An 18,041-nucleotide genomic window follows, 5' to 3' on the forward strand; every position below is an offset into this window, starting at 1 on the left:
GCCCTAATAATAGATATTATGAGGCCCGGTGTCAAATTTTGTTTGATAATCGCTCCCGTGAAGCACCTTGGGACGTATTGCTGTTAACGGTGCTGTATAAATGCAAGTTGTTCTTGTTGTTGAGAAGATTACAATAACTTGTATTTATATAATTATAATAAGATCATAATTTAGTTCATTTTATTTTGTGCTTCCTTTAGTTGGAATGGACCACTTGTGACAATGTTCTCTCAGTGCTGCCCTCCTCTTGCAGTGACGTTGTCTATTGGTCTCTCAGAGCCCTGGGCCTCTGGGGAGTGCCTCACCTTTGACCTTGAACCGCGTGAGCCCGCCCACCGACCGCAGCCCGGAGCTCGGGTGTTCTCGGAAACACTCGGCAGACGAAGCCACCGAGCGGATGGCCCGCCCCCCGGCCCAGCCGCGGTTGGGCCAAGCAGGCGGCGCGAAGGCGCGCGCGCGGGGGAGGGGGCGGCTTCCGATTGGCCAGAGCTGCTGGTCTGTCAGAGGGGAGTTCCGGCGGGAAGCGCGCGAGAGGCGGTGCAGTGAGAGGCGGCACTGGTCGCGCGACTGGAAGAATCGGCGGGGTTGGCCATCGAAGAGCACCATCCCGGGCCCAGTCACCTCATGCGGCGTTTACAGGAGCTCTGGGGGGAGGGTTTGCGGTTTGGTTTTGCAGGAGGAAGGGATGGTTCTGGCCCTGTAAGCTCAGACAGTGATTTGCATGTGTTCTTCTGAGCCTGACCCCTCCAACTTGTTGGCTCAAGTTTGCAGCTTCAGAATAATTCATATTCTGTGTGTGGGAGAGAGTATGTCAAACGACACTAACGTGAAGGACATCAAAGCTGGTTTAAAAAACCTGAACCTCCTCTTCATTGTCCTGGAAATAGGTAAGTGAATGTATATTTTTATATTCCTCTCCCCTCAAAGCTATCACAGCTCAATCCAATCCTGTCTTTGTTTGCTGGACTTTTCAGCAGGAGTCACTGGATGATGCTGGAGTTGCCAAGATCAGCAAACTCCGTGTGTACCACCAAATGAACCTGGGATCTTCCCATCCCTAGTTCTCCTGCGTAGGCATTTAAGGTCAACTTGCACTGGAACCATATGTGGGCAAGATCTGGAAAATGGCATTGGTGAACCAGTTGGGTTTTTAACGACACTCTGGCACTGTGTAATGCAGACCTGTGTTTGTCCAGGGGTCTAGAATTTTATAAGTGACATTGCTGCAGGCCTGGGGAACAAACCCGTCCCCTGTTTGCTCCCTTAGTTGGGAACGCTGCATGAAGTCTGAGAAAGGAAAATATGTGGAGTTTTGGAGGGAAAACATCCCCGGCATGTGTTTTAAGTCCTTGCGTGAATGCTGTCCGGTAGTCTGTCATTGTGTTTCCTGTTCTGTGTAGGACGAGTGACCAAAACGAAGGATGGCCATGAAGTCCGGACGTGTAAAGTAGCTGATAAAACCGGCAGCATCAACATATCTGTGTGGGATGATGTGGGAGGTCTGATTCAGGCTGGAGATATCATCCGGTTGACCAGAGGGTAACTTGCTTTTTTTTTTTAAACAAAACCTGATAAAGTTGGAGCAAACATTGAATGCAAACCGTTGTTAAATAGTGCTGACTTTTCTCCTCTCCTCCTCCTCCTCCTCAACTGGTTGAGATGTGTTGGAATGACACTTGTAAGGGTACTTGATGCCCTTTTTAGCTCACCTGAGTACCAATGTTTATTTGTTCTCTGGGTGTGGGTGATGGAGGCCGTTTACTGCCCATCCCTCGTTGTCCTGAGAAGGTGGTGGGCTTTCTCCTTGGACTACTGTAGTGCTTGTTGCGATGGTGCTTCCGCGGTCATTTGTGTTTGAGCTTGCACAGAGTATCGGCAGACCATTCAACTATAACAGGCATAACCCTGTCCCATCCGACATCCATGCCAGCACCTTCCAACAGGGTTCGATGGTTAGTGGAATCCCTGACCAACTTCCCCTTTCCCCCTCTCTAACCCAGGGTGCTGAGGCTAAGTGTAGTATCCTTGCATCACCTGAGATCAGCGCAGACTGAGAATCGGACCTGGGAATTTGCTTGGATATATGGTGCAGTGCTATACTAAGTACATACGAAATAGGAGCAGGAGTAGTCCCTAAGGCCACTCGAGCCTGCTCTGCCATTCAATAAGATCATGGCTGATCATCGACCTCAACTCCACTTTCCCGCCCGATTCCCATATCCCTTGATTCCCTTAGACTCCAAAAATTTATCAATCTCGGCCTTGAATATATTCAGAGTCTCAGCATCCACAGCCATCTGTGGGGCAGAGAATTCCAAAGATTCACGACCCTCTCGGTGAAGAAATTCCTCCTCATCTCAGTTGGCAGTGCTTCTGATCAAGCCATCAGGGGAAGTCCTTGCTTTCAGGAATTTGAAGAGTCGAGAACAATTCTACTTGTTTCTGGAATTCCTGAGATGGAGGGGTTGGTTTATGAGGAACGGTTGAGTGGGTTGGGCCTGTACTCATTGGAGTTTAGAAGAATGAGAGGTGATCTTATTGAAACTTATAAGATTCTGAGGGGGCTGGACAGGGTAGATGCTGATGCCCATCAGAGATGAGGCCACACTTCACAAGATCGCGACCATTCGACCTTTCTTAATTCATCAATCCAGAGATCCTAACGCCCCTCCCCCTCCTATTGTAGTATCAAATTGTTTCGTGAATGATTCCAGGGTTTTTGTCTCCACAGCAGTGTCTGTTCCACATATTCAGCGTTCTGTGTGAAGAAGGATTTCCTGATTATCACTCTAGCTTTAAAGGTGAAAGGACAGTGTGCAACCCACTGTGCCTGTGATTTAATAGTGGTCTCCCCTTCCATGCACCAGAGCATGACTGACAATTCACAACCCTCTGGCTGAGGTACACTGGTTGTGGGCCCATCCGACCAGCTCGATTAAGCAGCAGCCTGGTGGCATACATGGTTTTGAATGGCGTGCGTTTCAGATTTTAAGACTGATCTATTTTAAAGAAAATCTGTCTTGTATCTCGCAGATATGCCTCGATTTGGAAAGGATGTCTGACACTCTACACAGGGAGAGGAGGAGACCTCCAGAAAGTAGGAGAGTAAGTTCTTTGCCTTAAAACTGGAAACTGGAGAGCTGCTTGTAAACTGTCCTTCCTGCCGTGCTCCTTCGGTTGCCTCCCTTTGATCTAATGGTTTGAAAGGAAAAGACAGACTTGCATTTATATAGCGCCTTTCACCACCTCAGGACGTCCCAAAGCGCTTCACAGCCAATGAAGCACTTTTGGAGTCACTGTTGTAGGAAACGTGGCCGCCAATTTGCGCACAGCAAGCTCCCACAAAAACAGTGTGATAATGACCAGATCATCTGGTTTTTGTGATGTTGATTGAGGGATAAATATTGGCCCCAGAACACTGGGGCGAACTGCCCTGCTCTTCTTTGAAATAATGGGGTTGGGATCTTTTACATCCACCTGAGAGCAGGCGGGGTCTCGGTTTAACGTCTCATCTGAAAGACGACGCCTCCGACAGTGCAACTCTCCCTCAGTACCGCACTGGGAGTGTCAGCCTAGATTTATGTGCTCAAGTCTCTGGAGTGGGACTTGAACCCACAACCTTCTGACTCCGAGGCGAGAGTGCTGCCCACTGAGCCACAGCTAACTCACCGATAAAGTTTGAGACGTTTCAACGGTGCAGCACCGTAGTGAAGTTTCAATATGGAGTCCGCGGAGGGGTCAGTAGTGGGTTTGTGTCCACCAGTAGCCCACTGACCTGATTGCTGATCTCGATTGAGTTATTGTACGGAGGTGTCATTTCCCCACAGGAAGGGGAAGGATTGAGGGGGGAGGCATGAGGGATGATGGCATGGGTGAGGGTGCTATAATGGTTCGGCTACTCTTATAAACTTCCAGCAATCTGCTTGAGCAGAGATGGTGTCAGGTTGGGTTATGGCTCAGGAAAGTGGGAGACGAAAGAAAGGTGTCTTTCCTTTTAAAACGGGGGCACACCTGCCAGGTGAAAAGCTGTCACTTTGTTCCAGTGCTTTGACCTGTGATACATCTTGGATATAGTTTCCCATCAGGGACACCCCTCCCCTCCGCTAGGTGCCCATAGGGCTGCAAAAAATGAGCTGCTTTTGGGAGATCCAATACTGATCTGGAGATGAGAATTTGTTTTTACACAGCGAGTCACTATGACGTGGAATACGCTGCCTGCAAGGGCACAGGAAGCAGTTTCAATAATAACTTTCAAAAGGGAATTGGATATATATCTAAAGGGCAGCCATTTGCAGGGCTATGGGGAAAGAGCAGGGATGTGGGACTAATTGGATTGCTTTTTCAAAGAGCCGGCACAGGTATGATGGGCTGAATGGCCTCTTTCGGTGCTGTCTGATTCTATGATCATCGAACCCCTTTGCTGTCAGAATCACCTGAACACTTCAGCACTGGAAGGAGTTTTCATTTACACAAAGTAAAAGCTAACATGAATAAACGAGCAGCCTTTCAATCTCTGCACTTCTGAGGAGGGTAGAGTTCACTTCACTGGCACTGAGGTTGCTAGTACTGCCCCAATGATTGATCACTCAGCAGCGACCAGGAATCTCGGGAGTCAGTGCTGTTTTTCGGTTGTCCACTAAGAGGCACACAATGTTGGCTCTGTGTGACTAGTTTTGACAGCTGTGGCTCAGTGGGTAGCTCTCTTGAGTCAGAAGTTTATGGGTTCTAGTCCCACTCCAGAGACTTGAGCACATAATCTAGGGCGCCACTCCCAGTGCTGTACTTTGGAGCTGCCGTCTTTCAGATGAGACGTTAAACCGAGGCCCCGTCTGCTCTCAGGTGGACATAAAAGATCCCATGGCACTATTTGGAAGAAGTGCAGGGGAGTTACCCTGGTGTCCTGGCTAATATTTATCCCGCAATCAACATCACTTTTTAAAAAAAAAAATTATCTGGTAATTATCACATTGCTGTGTGTGGGAGCTTGCTGTGCGCAAATTGGCTGCCTCGTCTCCTACATTACAACAGTGACTACATTCCAAAAGTACTTCATTGGCTGTAAAGCGCTTTGGAAAGTATTGAGGTCATGAAAGGCGCAATAGAAATGCAATATATTTTCTTCCTGGTCGTCCCTACGTGTAACTACAACTCAGAGTCTTGACGAGTATTGGCAGGCTATTCGAGTGTGTTTTTTGGGTGCATTGGGCAAACCCCATCCCTTCTGGAGCAGCTCCGCGACCATCAGACTCTCATCCCCCACAGTGTGCGTGTTGCAAGGTTTTGGCGCCAGACTCTCTGCTGTTGTCTGCTTCTTGCTTGCAAGGATTGCAGTGGACTGCAATCCACTGGACGGGCTCTGACAGCGGGCGTGCACTGTGCAGGCGCGCGAGATTCTAGCGGCGTGTAATCGCTTCTGTGTTCCTTTTCAGGTTTTGTATGCAGTATTCTGAAGTGCCGAATTTCAGTGACCCCAATCCTGACTACATATCCCAGGCGCCCTCCCAGAACAAGTCTGTAAGTCTGATCCCTTTGGGCCAGGTTGCTGCTGTTTTAGTTCAATGTAAGTTTGCCTCCCCTGGCATCATGGGTTGCATTTCTGCAGGTGGCATCAGCCCTCTGGTACCTTATCCAAGTGGTCATTCCTTTTTTTTTCTTGCTAGTTTTCTCCTCTTCCCTCCTCTCCTGAAGGTGTTGGCTTTTCAAGAACATAAGAATTAGGAACAGGAGTCAGCCGTTCGGCCCCTCGAACCTGCTCCGCCATTTAATAAGATCATGGCTGATCTTCTACCTCAACTCCACTTTCCTGCACTATCTCCATATCCCTTGATTTCCCCTAGAGTCCAAAAATCTATCGATCTCAGCCTTGAATATTCTCAATGACTGAGCCTCCACAGCCCTCTGGGGCAGAGAATCCCAAGATTCACTACCCTCTGAGTGAAGAAGTTTCTCCTCATCTCAGTCCTAAATGGTCGACCCCTTATTCTGAGACTGTGACCCCTGGTTCTCCAGCCAGGGGGGACATCCTCTCAGCATCTACTTGGTCAGATGCTGGTCAACAGGTCCACAGGTGTCCCCTGGGACCTCACCCAAGTGCCATTATGTGGGCCAGGCGATGCAACCACAACGCTGTGGGGGGAGGGGGCATTCTGGCTGAGACTCAGCCTTTCATTGTCTGACAGCTGCACATCCACAGTTCCAGCAGAGGTCACTGGTGAGCAATCAGAAGTAGGAACCCGTGACCCATGACCACTCCCTAATGCTGGATGCTAAGGCCAATTGTAGCGCTCCTCACCCCTCTCCCTGCTGTGTGCAGCTAACTTCGCGCAGACCGAGGATCAAATCCGCGACCTTTCCAAAGTTGCTCTTCACGAGGGAGCCTCAACGGTGAGTGTGGGCCGGCTATTTGACCATGGAGGGCACCACAGCGATGTCCGATCCTGTCCTCACCCTCCTCTGTACCCCATCATCATGGGCGGTCCCTCGAAACGAGGATGATTTGCTTCCACGCCAAAAAAAAGGATGAGTTCACAGGTGTTTCAATGAAGGACCCGAACTACATCCTCGTGGGTGGAAGATGCCTGTGCATGGGTTTTTTTAACGTGGGGTGGCCGTTGCACACCAGCCACCACACGGGCTTGACCGAGCTAGATCTTGGTCCAGTGACGAGGGTTAACCAGGACGATTGGAGACCAGCTCTGCTGCACGGACCTAGTGCGCACACATCCCTGGCCCCGAGCTCACGCCTCCCCTGGGCCCCGATCACGAACCAGGGGAACGCTGGATAGTGATCAGCAATGGAAGCCCTGGGTTTTGAATTGCCCTTCCCCCAGCGTAGGGCACTGAGGCCAGTTGTCGTGTAGCGCAGACCAGTGATGGAACCTGGGGTCTACTTGGTGTGTTCGGCAAGGTCTAGGTGCAGCTGCGTCCTGACGCTATCGGGCACACACATCGTGCACTCTCCAGGACTGAGTGCGGCGATGGTAAAGTCATCCGAATTGCTGGGGGGAGATTCAGGGAGCTGCCAGGTTGGGGGCGACTCTTGCTTCGTTCCTCCAGCAAACCACCATTGAGTGGTTTGGATGGAGCTCGGGGAGCAGCTTCTATCCGGTCTGAGAGAATCCGGTTCATTTTATCTGATAACTGCTAAATCTGTCTTCAGTAGCCAATTGAGGGGAAGTTTATTGCCTCTTCCAGGAGATTACATGGCTGCAGGGTTGGTGGTTTGCTGGGGGTGCAGGGGGGGGAAGCGAAGGTGTTTATTCACGAAGCTCCGGCTATCATGAGTGTGGGGCAGACTTGACGGACCAGCTGGTATTTTCCCGCCCGTCAGTTTTGTATGTTCCTAAGATGTGTGTTTGTGGGGGCAGGGCTGAGGGGTGTATAACTTGGGTGGGGGGGAGGGGGGAGAGAATTCCAATAACTCATTATGTAACCGGAGCACTGTTTCCTTTTTAAGATCCCGGCTGAGCAAAGTAGTACGTCAACTGGCCCAGTGACTTCACCGCCCTCTGTGACCACTGGTAAGTACCTGCATTAAAGGACCAACAGTATTCCACACGACTGTCACCACCTATCCTGGAACACGAGAAGAAATTCTATCATATGATGAGACGCAAATACATGAAATATTTTCCATTTGAGGTTTTGAGGCAGCGCCGCGCTGTCGGAGGGGCAGTGCTGAGGGAGCGCCGCGCTGTCGGAGGGGCAGTGCTGAGGGAGCGCCGCGCTGTCGGAGGGGCAGTGCTGAGGGAGCGCCGCGCTGTCGGAGGGGCAGTGCTGAGGGAGCGCCACACTGTCGGAGGGGCAGTGCTGAGGGAACGCCGCACTGTCGGAGGTGCCGTCTTTCAGATGAGATGTTATAAAAGATTGCATGGCACTATTTGGAAGAAGAGCAGGGGGGAGTTATCCCCGGTGTCCTGGGGCCAATATTTATCCCTCACAAACAGATTATCTGGTCATTATCACATTGCTGTTTGTGGGAGCTTGCTGTGTGCAAATTGGCTGCTGCGTTTCCTACATTACAGCAGGGACTACACTTTATTAAAAGTGCTTCATTGGCTGTGAAGCGCTTTGGGACGTCCTGAGGTAGTGAAAGGTGCTATATAAATGCAAGTCTTTCTTTCTAGCAGGCACTACAGGCATCACAACATTATTGCCGATTCCTGCACTTGTTGGCTCAGCTCATCGACTTATTAACACACTGCTCTATGATGCTGGACACTACATAAAGTGATTCTGCTAAAATTTAATGCAAACTTCGTTAGTTTACTTGCAAGCGTTGTTCCCTCAACCAACATCACTAAAACAGATTATCTGGTCATTATCACATTGCTGTGTGTGGGAGCTTGCTGTGCGCAAATTGGGCTGCCGCGTTTCCAACAGTGACTACACTTCAAAAAGAGCTTCATTGGCTATAAAGTGCTTTGGGACGTCTTGAGGCCATGAAAGGCGCTATATAAATGCAAGTCTTTCTTTCCTCAGATGCTTTCTTTACATTTCTGGCCTGGATTGGATTTCAGCTCAGACTGAGGAGGTGAAAGTCTGCTGGCTGTCTTGAAGTGTATTTTTTTATTCATTCTTGGGATGTGGGCATCGCTGCGAAAGCAAGCCGTGACAACTGAGTGGCTTGCTCAGCCATTTCGGAGGGCAGTTAAGAGTGACATTGCTGTGGGTCTGGAGTCACATATCGGCCAGGCCGGGTAAGGGCGGCAGATTTCCTTAAAGGACATTAGTGAACCAGATGGTTTTTCTCACAATCATGCAACCAGCAGTCCTTTAGGAAAGGAAAGGTAGTTAAACGTCACCGTTACGAACTTTTGCTTAAAAAAAAATCTAGATTTATTTAATTAACTGAATTTAAATTCCCCAGCTGCCGTGGTGGGATTTGAACTCGTGTCTCTGGATCATTAGTCCAGGTGTCTAGACTACTGGTCCAGGAACATACCACCATGCCGGTTTTTGGACAGTTAATCTGGTTCCTAGTGGGTACTATGTTGGCAATCTCACTCAGACATGCCATAGAATAGCTGGTGTGGGAAAACGGAACAACGTCACCCAGGTGCAGTAGGGCTTGGGGCGCCGTCGTGTTGGGGGTTTTACTCTGCAGCTGCCTGTGCTACACCTAATTTGGGTGAACGAGGTTGAAAAAGGTCTTCCACTTCCGTTGCACTGATGTCCTTTTACTTGAGCGCAAAATTCACCTGAGCAAATGCCCCTGCAGCTGACTGAACGCTCGCGCAGTTGACTGATGTGTGACTCTCTGTTTGAACTCTTGCGTAAAAGAGACCGAGTTGCAGGCAATGGGGAGAGGGTTCCCCAAGTGACGGATGTGACATGCTGGAGCTGTGCTGCTTGGATCCTGTGTGGACTTATTGTGGATTAATGCAGAACATTGAGGTCCAGCAGCAGGCTTTTGTGTTCCTGGCACAACCCTCAAGGCCCCAGCCAGCCACGCTTGTGTCGCTGCCCTGACAGAGGGCTGGCAGCCTGGGCACAGCTGTGCTCTAGAGTGTGGGCCTTGGCATGGAGTAAGCTGGCTTCTGGCCCAGTGGCTTTGCCTTGGAACAAGACCAAGATGTGCACTTTCTTGCTCTAGAGACTCCTGATACTGGATACAAGACGTTCCAGTCCCTGCTCCTGACAGCCCTCGCCTTGCTGAACAAAAAAAAATGTCTATTGGATTGTATAATTGCTGGCGTTCACCAACTTTATGTATTAACTGGGTATCCACGTGCTGTTTGCTGAGCACTAAGTGATGATAGAGGCAGCTTTTGACTTGGGCTCCACTTAGTCCTTGTACCGACCTATGCCAAGGAGGGAGGCACTCCGCAGGAAGGAGGGCGGAGGACCTTTGGCGGATTTTGGGCAGTCGCCATGAGGTGCCAAGTCTGTGCCATTGGTGGCAGCCATGGGACCAAACGGGAGTGCCTACGTCGCTCGGGGGCAGGTAGCTAGGGGCGGGGGAGAGGAGAATGTTGCCCAAATAGCCCATAAAGGGAACTCTTCTCAATCGGGATGCTGTTGTCATTCGGTTTTGTTCCTTGTTCCAGTCGCTCCAGGTAACGACAGTCTGAATGCTGCTGGCTCAGGTGGAGCGTCCCCGGGCAACACGAATCACCAGCCGCCGCCACCAGCAGGTGGAAGAGGCAATGGACGCGGCCCAGGAACTAACCAGGCAGCGGCCACATCCGGCTCCACCCCGGCAACCACCACCCTTAGCAACGGAAGGGATCCACGGCGGGTACCGAAGCGATGATTTTCTGAACTTTTAATTTTTCATTTTCTTTTTTAAAATTCCCTTTTTGATAACCTGTAGCAGCAGTATCAAAGTCCTATTGTTTTTAACAAACTCCATCTCATCCTTCACCCCCTGGGCTCCTTCAGATTGGCATTGGAAGCAAGGCAGTTGGCAAGATGACTCAATCCTCCAACCGCCCCCTCCCCGATCATCTTGTTTGATGGGGCCTATCTGGGTAATCATGTCCCTTTTAAAATACTTTCACAGTGGTTAATGCATCTTGACAATTTGAAGGCGTTTGGTCCAAATCCGAGGAATGCAGCTTTCATGGGGCCCTGTCCTGGGGGTTGATGCTGAATATGACTGATCCCAAATGGTGAGGGGCATTGTGTGGCGGGGCTGAGGCGCCCTGGCGTCCTCGCACTTTCTCAACGCTCTCCTGTACCGACACGACCAAATCAACCGCAAGATGGGGCTGGGGACCGACACCGATTTGAAGGTGGGTTGGCTTCCTCCCTGCCACACGGTATGTAATTAGACAGCACCTTGCCCATTCAACCGTGCAACCAGCCCGTGACTGGATCAAATCTGCTTTTTGTATCAGCTGAATTTCTGCCTCTTAATAACTTAGACTGGGAGATCCACGTCCATTTTGTGGTGTCTTGGTCCTCTCTCATTTATTTGGGAACAGGCATTTTGTGCACCATTTCCGCCTCCCCCCCCTCCCCATTCCCCTCCCATAATGTAAGATTTACAATGTCACTGCCAACGGAATTTGACACGTAGCTGCCCCCCTTCCCCCATGAAATTTATTAGTATTTCGGTAAATCCTGTCACTGTTGGGTGTGTGAGAAGATTCCTTTTGTGTTTTTCTCTCCTGTCGGTGTTGTACCCTTGCTTGGGGTACGGTCGCACCCTTCAATGCCTCCCCCAAGCGCCAATTCGTCACGTGTGAGCCTTAATGGTGAATTTTGGCAGGCTATTTGATTGCAGGGTGCATCACATCTGAGCTCGATCCTCCCAATGTTCACACACAAAGACACTTGTCGTCTCCCACTCTCTCGTATACTCTCACACTCAGGAGCAAGCACCCTGGGCAATTTCCGCACCACCCTCACCCTTCCCTTTCTCTGTCTTACCTAGGTGTGGCCGCTATTTTTAGCCATTGGCTCTGCCACCTCGGCACAGCCTGGGAATCAACCTTGGCACTCGCCTGCGGTGTGTGGCACAGCTACCCACAAAGGCACCATGGAACCTCTTTCTCTTTTTCTGTAGGGATGTGCCCAGCCTCCACTTGGCAACTGCTCACAACGAAATGGGCCAAATCAGAAGGTCACCACATGGACAATCTCGGGTGCAGACCTCTGGTTGCAGGATTCCTGAGAAAGACCCTTGAGCGAGATACTGTCTGGGACCTCGACAAAAAGAAAGTAACAGCCCCAAGTATCCTCAGCTGCTATCTCATTGCCCTTTTCATTCCCCTTTCAGCACAACTCTTCCTCCACATTCAGTGTATAACAGTACATTTAAGGCATAGCAGATATCTTGAGTCAGGCAGTCATTTAATCTCCGAATTCTGATATTTGTAACTCTTGAGTTGCACTCTTGTGCTTTCAGACATTCCAGGCGCAGCGTGGTTGAATTGTTACCTTGGAACTCATTTCCAGCTAAGTCTTGAACTATCTGTAATTTGGGCTGTATTTAAACATTTTGGGTTTAAATGCCTCGTCCCAACTGCTGCGGGCGGTTTTAATTTGTACTTTTGTTATCCAGCGTGGATTGAAGTGAAGTCGGTGTTTGAACCTGCAACACGGCTTTGGCAGCAGCCTAGTGTAAGTGGTTTGTGAATCCCCAGAACTGCCTGGCACCAATATTTCAAAACAATTTCTGTGTGTGTGAGTGTATATAAAAATACTAGTTTTAAAGTAAGTGAAGTGCTTTGAAAGGACTAGTCCCAGCAGGTGTGGGAGTAGGTTCACGTACCTCGCTGAAGCCTGACAGTCCAGTCCATTTCAGACCGTGATTTGGACGGGGGAAGAGGAGGTGAACTCCAAGCACACTCTTAACTTATTTTATTGAGGGTTAGTGGGATAACGTGACTCGAAGACCGAGTCGAGCAATACTCCTCATCCCTTCACCTTCCCGCCTTTCTGTTACACATTTATACAACACCTCTGGGTTTAATCTCTCTCAATCTTTGTTGTAAATAATAGTATAAAATCCCCTCGTCATTTTTTATTAAAGTTGTTACCAGTCAGTACAAGATGAGCCAAAAATTGGGTTGCTTTTTTTAAAAAAAAAATGTCTTTATCGGTCAGCTGTGACTCAGTGGGCAGCACTCTCACCTCTTGAGTCAGAAAGCTGTGGGTTCAAGTCCCACTCCAGGGAATTGAGCACAAAAATCTAGGCTGACACTCCAGTGCAGTGCTACACTGTCGGAGGTACCGTCTTTCAGATGAGATGTTAAACAGAGGCCCTGTCTGCCCCCTCAGGCGGGCATAAAAGATCCCACGGCACTATTTCAAAGAAGAGCAGGGGAGTTATTTATCCCCAATGTTCTGGCCAATATTTATCCCTCGACCAACATCACTTTATAAAAAAAACAGATTATCTGGTCATAATCACATTGCTATTTGTGGGAGCTTGCTGTGCGCAAATTGGCTGCTGTGTTTCCTACATTACAACAGTGACTACACTCCAAAACTACTTCATTGGCTGTAAAGCGCTTTGGGACGTCGTGAAAGGCGCTATATAAATGCAAGTCTTTTCTATCTTTTTTCCCCCTCCCCCTCCTCCTTTGTGACGGGGTGGGGGGGGGTGGATTGGAGTAGCGGGGAACTTGGTGGGGGTGGGTGAGGCGTTGTCTTATCACTGTTGCAATTATCATCAAGTTTCGATGTCGCTGTGTTTCATTCGGGGGCGAGTAAATCAAAGTAATGGCAGGTATGTTTCCTAACTCTGCAAATGTTTTTTAGTAAACTTGTCGAGACCTCCCTCCTGCCCAGCTCCCAGTATATCGTTGTCTGTGTGCCATCGTGTATGTTTTCCATTTTCAGTACTTGCATTCTGTCGCTGAACACGTCCTTTCCATACACTTTATTTTTAAGTGCCAACAGTGGAGACATCTTTACATAAGCCAGTATACAACGCTGGCCTCCGAGCCACGGCATCTAATCAGTTATTGATCATCGAGACCATCTTTTGTAGTAACTACACACAGAATGCCGTGCAATCTATCATTTTAATGGATTTGTGGATTTTAATGGACTGTCCTGGGGTCAATATTTATCCCTCAACCAACATCACTAAAACAGATGATCTGGTCATTATCACAATCGCTGTGTGTGGGAGCTTGCTGTGCACAAATTCACTGCCACGTTTCCTACATTACAACAGTGACTACACTCCAAAAGTGCTTCATTGGCTGTAAAGTGCTTTGGACGTCCTGAGGTAGTGAAAGGCGCTATATAAATGCATGTCTTTTCTTTTTCCAGTGCTGGATAAGGATGTTACGCTGGTAGTGGATACATTTGAAAGAATTTGGGGTTCTAGCATCAACACCAGTTCCACCAGAAACTACAGCTTCAAGGCCACTTTTTAGATTTTGTCAGAAAATGGAGAATGTTTTTTTAAAAACTCTCATTTCCTCCCTTAGGCAACCCCTGACATTGGAGCAATGTAGCCAAGTCCAGTCCTATCCTCCCTTGACAGCCACACGCACGCACATAGTTGCCAGCAGTACAGTCACTGGCTGACTTCTCTTTTCCCTAAACCCCCCCCCCTCCCCCCCCCCGGATCACTGAGGGCAATTGCAGCCCCTCTACTGCCACATCAGTGCTAAATGGTATATACTTCAATGCAAGGAGTATAGGGAATAAGGCAGGTGAGCTGAGAGCACATATAGACACATGGGAGTATGACATTATAACTATTACTGAGACATGGCTGAAAGAAGGGCAGGTATGGCAGCTCAACATTCCTGGCTACAGGGTTTTCAGATGGGATAGAGAGGGGGGGAGAAAAGGAGGGGAGGGTCGTAGTATTGATTAAAGATACAATTACAGCTGTGAGGAGGGATGATATGTTAGAGGGATCATCAAATGAGGCCATATAGGTCAAATTAAAGAACAAAAAAGGGGCGATCACACTACTGGGAGTATACTATAGACCCCCAAACAGAGGGAGATAGAAGAGCAAATATGTAGGCAAATTTCTGAAAAGTGCAAAAACTATAGGGCGGTAATAGTTGGGGATTTCAACTACCCTAATATTAACTAGGATAAAATTAGTGTGAAAGGTATAGAGGGTGCAGAATTCCTAAAATGCATTCAGGAGAACCTTTTTAGCCAGTATGTAGCAAGCCCAACAAGGGAGGAGGCGGTTTTGGATTTAATTCTAGGGAATGAAGGTGGACAGGTGGAAGGGGTGTATCAGTGGGAGAGCATTTAGGTGCTAGTGATCATAATTCAGTTAGATTTAGGGTAGTTATGGAAAAGGAGAATGATAGACCAGGAATAAAAGTTCTCAATTGGGGAAACGCCAATTTTGATGAGCTGAAATGTGATTTAGCCATAGTGAACTGGAAACAGCTACTTGAACGTAAATCAGTGTCGGAACAGTGAGAGGAGATCCGGAGGGTTCAGAACAAGTGTGTTCCTTAAAGAAAAAGGGTGGGACAAACAAATCTAGAGCCCCCTGGATGTCAAGGAACATACCCAGGGTAGGATAAAGGAAAAAAAGGGAGGCTTATGACAGATACCGAGGACTAAATACTGCAGGAACCCTATATAGAAAGTGCAGGGGTGAAATTAAAAAGGAAATTAGGAAAGTAAAGAAGGAGCATGAAAAAATATTGGCAAGTAAAATCAAGGAAAACCCAAAGATGTTTTATAAATACATTAAGAGCAAGAAGATAACTAGAGAAAGAGTGGGGGCTATTAGAGACCATAAAGGAAATCTGTGTGTGGAGGCGGAAGACGCGGGTTGGATTCTTAATGAATACTTTGTATCCGTTTTCACAAAACGGAGGGGCGATGCAGACTTTGCAATCAGGGAGGAGGTGTGTGAAATATTAGATGAAATAAACACAGTGAGACAGGGAGTATTAAAGGGTTTAGCAGCTTTGAAAGTGGATAAATCCCCAGGCCTGGATGAAATGTATTCTAGGCTGTTAAGAGAAGCAAAAGAGGAAATAGCAGAGGCTTTGACCATCATTTTCCAATCCTCTCTGGCTACAGGTGCGGTGCCTGAGGACTGCTAACGTGGTACCTTTGTTTAAAAAGGGAGAATAGGATAGACCGAGTAATTGCAGGCCAGTCAGCCTAACCTCAGTGCTGGGAAAATGATTGGAAAATATTCCGAGGGACAGGATAAATCTTCATTTAGAAAGACACAGATTAATCAAGGACAGTCAGCATGGATTTACTACGGGAAGGTTGTGTCTGACTAACTTAATTGAATTTTTTGAGGAGGTAACACAGAGGGTAGTATGTTTGATGTAGTGTATATGGATTTCAGCAATGCTTTTGATAAGGTCCCACATGGCAGACTGGTCACGAAAGTAAAAGCCCATGGGATCCAGGGTAAAGTGGCAAGTTGGATCCAAAATTGGCTCAGAGGCAGGAAGCAAAGGGTAATGGTTGAAGGGTGTTTTTGTGACTGGAGGAATGTTTCTAGTGGGGTTCTGCCGCACTCTGTGCTAGGTCCCTTGCTTTTTGTGGTATATATTAATGATTTAAACTTTAATGTCGGGGGTATGATTAACAAGATTGCAGATGATACTAAAATCGTCTGTGTGGTTGATAATGAAGAAGCTGTAGACTGCAGGAAGATATCAATGTATTGGTCAGGTGGGCAGAACAGTGGCAAATGGAATTCAATCCAGAGAAGTGTGAGGTAGTGCATTTGGGGAGGGCTAACAAGGAAAGGGAATACACATTAAATGGTAGGACACTGAGAAGTGTAGAGGAACAAAGGGACCTTGGAGTGCAGGACCACAGATTCCTGAAGGTAGCAGGCCAGGTGGATAAAGTGGTAAGGAAGGCAAAAGGAATACTTGCTTTTATTAGTCGAGGCATAGAAAACAAGAGTAGGGAGGTTATGCTTGAACTGTAGTTACACTAGTTAGGCCACAGCTGGAGTACTGTGTGCAGTTCTGGTCACCATATTACAGGAAAGATGTGATTGCACTGGAGAGGACAGATTGGATAGGCTGTGTTTCTTTTCTTTGGAACAGAGGAGGCCGAGAGGAGATCTTATTGAGGAGTATAAAATTGAGGGGCGTAGATAGAGTGGATAGGACCTATCTATTTCCCTTAGCAGAGGGGTCAACAACCAGGGGGAATAAAGTAATTTTAAAGTAATGGGTAGAAGGTTTAGAGGGGACTTGAGGGGAAATGTCTTCACCCAGAGGGTGGTGGGGGTCTGGAACTCACGGCCTGAAAGGGTGGTAGAGGCAGAAACCCTCACCACATTTAAAAAGTACCTGGATGTGCACTTGAAGTGCCGTAACCTACAGGGCTACGGACCGAGAGCTGGAAAGTGGGATTAGGCTGGTGAGCTCTTGGTCGGCCGGCGCGGATACGATGGGCCGAATGGCCGCCTTCCGTGCTGTAAATTTCTAAGATTCAGTTGAGATAAGTTAACAGCACAGACGGGGATCTGAACCTGGAATCTTCCTAATCCATCTGCCTCAGTACCAGGCAGTGCATTCACCCACTGAGCCAGCAGGATCTTTTTTTTTTTGTTGGTTTTATTTGTTCGTTTAGGAATTGCCAAACGAGTAAGATAGTCAGTTGCTGCACTGTGGCCCCAGTGGAAGAACCAACTGCAGGCGTGACTCATCGGTGCCACTCAGTGGTGACAATCTGATACTGCACCAGTGTCATGTTTCACAGTAAACTTTTAAGTTCAAAAGAGGATTTTCTGCTGGTCAGAACAGTGGGATTTGTAACCTCTTGGTTGACGGCTAACATATACCCTAGAGATGAAGACTTTCACTACTTTTAAAAGTTGCTTAATTTTTCTTAAATTATTGTTGGCACTCAGCAATAATGTCAATGTGTATTAACAAGCGGACATGGACGAGGACTGCAATTATTGAAGGACTATCACTTGCCTTTGTGGACTGTATACACCTCACTATGTTGCAACATACCAATTTGCCACAACTACTGTTAATAAATGCTTCCTTTGAACTTTTGTGGGTTTTTTTATTTCATCGAATTACTATTTTTTTTTAAAAAGTGAGGACAGGTAAAAGGCATGGCTGACTGGAGCCAGCATTTGACTCCCAACATTTATCTCTGGCATCCGTTTCTGGGACACTCACAGCGTCCGCTGGGGCTCAGTGTCGTTTGTGGGAGCTTGCTGTGCGCGAATTGGCTGCCGCGTTTCCCATATTAACAACAGTACTTAATTGGCTGTAAAGCGCTTTGGGACGTCAGGTGGTCGTGAAAGGCGCTATAGAAATGCAAGTCGATCTCTGGTTAATGAAAGACTAAAAGGAAGAAAAGTGCAAAAGCAAGGCTTTCGGGAGGGGGATTGAGCCAAATATTGGCCCCAGGACACCTAGGAGAACTCCCCATGCTCTTTGAAATAGTGTCGTGGGATCTTTTACTTCCACCTGAGAGGGCAGAACGTCTCGGTTTAACGTCTGACGAAAAACGGCACCTCCAACAGTGCAGCACTCCCTCAGTACTGCCCTTCCGATAATTCGGTGCTCTCTCAGTACTGCCCCTCGGACAGTGCGCTGCTCTCTCAGTACTGCCCCTCCGACAGTGCGCCGCTCCCTCAGTACTGCCCC

At 48.2% G+C, this 18,041-nt stretch overlaps 1 protein-coding gene across 2 annotated transcripts; it reads left to right on the top strand.

Annotated features, from left to right (window-relative positions):
* The first annotated feature begins 524 nt into the window (after positions 1–524).
* LOC139241021 (SOSS complex subunit B2-like) lies at positions 525–17,437 on the top strand. 2 transcript variants are annotated; one of them, XM_070869727.1, is made up of 6 exons: positions 525–887; positions 1,401–1,539; positions 3,034–3,105; positions 5,430–5,514; positions 7,457–7,520; positions 13,732–17,437. In XM_070869727.1, exons 1-6 carry the CDS (start codon positions 722–724, stop codon positions 13,836–13,838), a joined length of 633 nt encoding a protein of 210 aa, XP_070725828.1. In that variant the 5' UTR covers positions 525–721; the 3' UTR covers positions 13,839–17,437. The 2 variants fall into 2 exon arrangements, with proteins under 2 accessions (XP_070725828.1, XP_070725826.1); XM_070869725.1 differs by having other exon boundaries at positions 10,050–13,823.
* The last annotated feature ends 604 nt before the right edge of the window (positions 17,438–18,041 follow it).

Source organism: Pristiophorus japonicus, chromosome X (assembly GCF_044704955.1).
Source record: "Pristiophorus japonicus isolate sPriJap1 chromosome X, sPriJap1.hap1, whole genome shotgun sequence".
NCBI classification, from domain to species: Eukaryota; Metazoa; Chordata; class Chondrichthyes; family Pristiophoridae; genus Pristiophorus; species Pristiophorus japonicus.

Excerpts from the sequence above, each read along its gene's own strand:
- LOC139241021 (XM_070869725.1), top strand. The coding sequence starts at position 722 with ATGTGTTCTTCTGAGCCTGACCCCTCCAACTTGTTGGCTCAAGTTTGC. Across the intron at positions 888-1,400 it reads CTTCATTGTCCTGGAAATAG|GACGAGTGACCAAAACGAAG; the intron begins GTAAGTGAATGT and ends TGTTCTGTGTAG. Across the intron at positions 7,521-10,049 it reads ACCGCCCTCTGTGACCACTG|TCGCTCCAGGTAACGACAGT; the intron begins GTAAGTACCTGC and ends TCCTTGTTCCAG.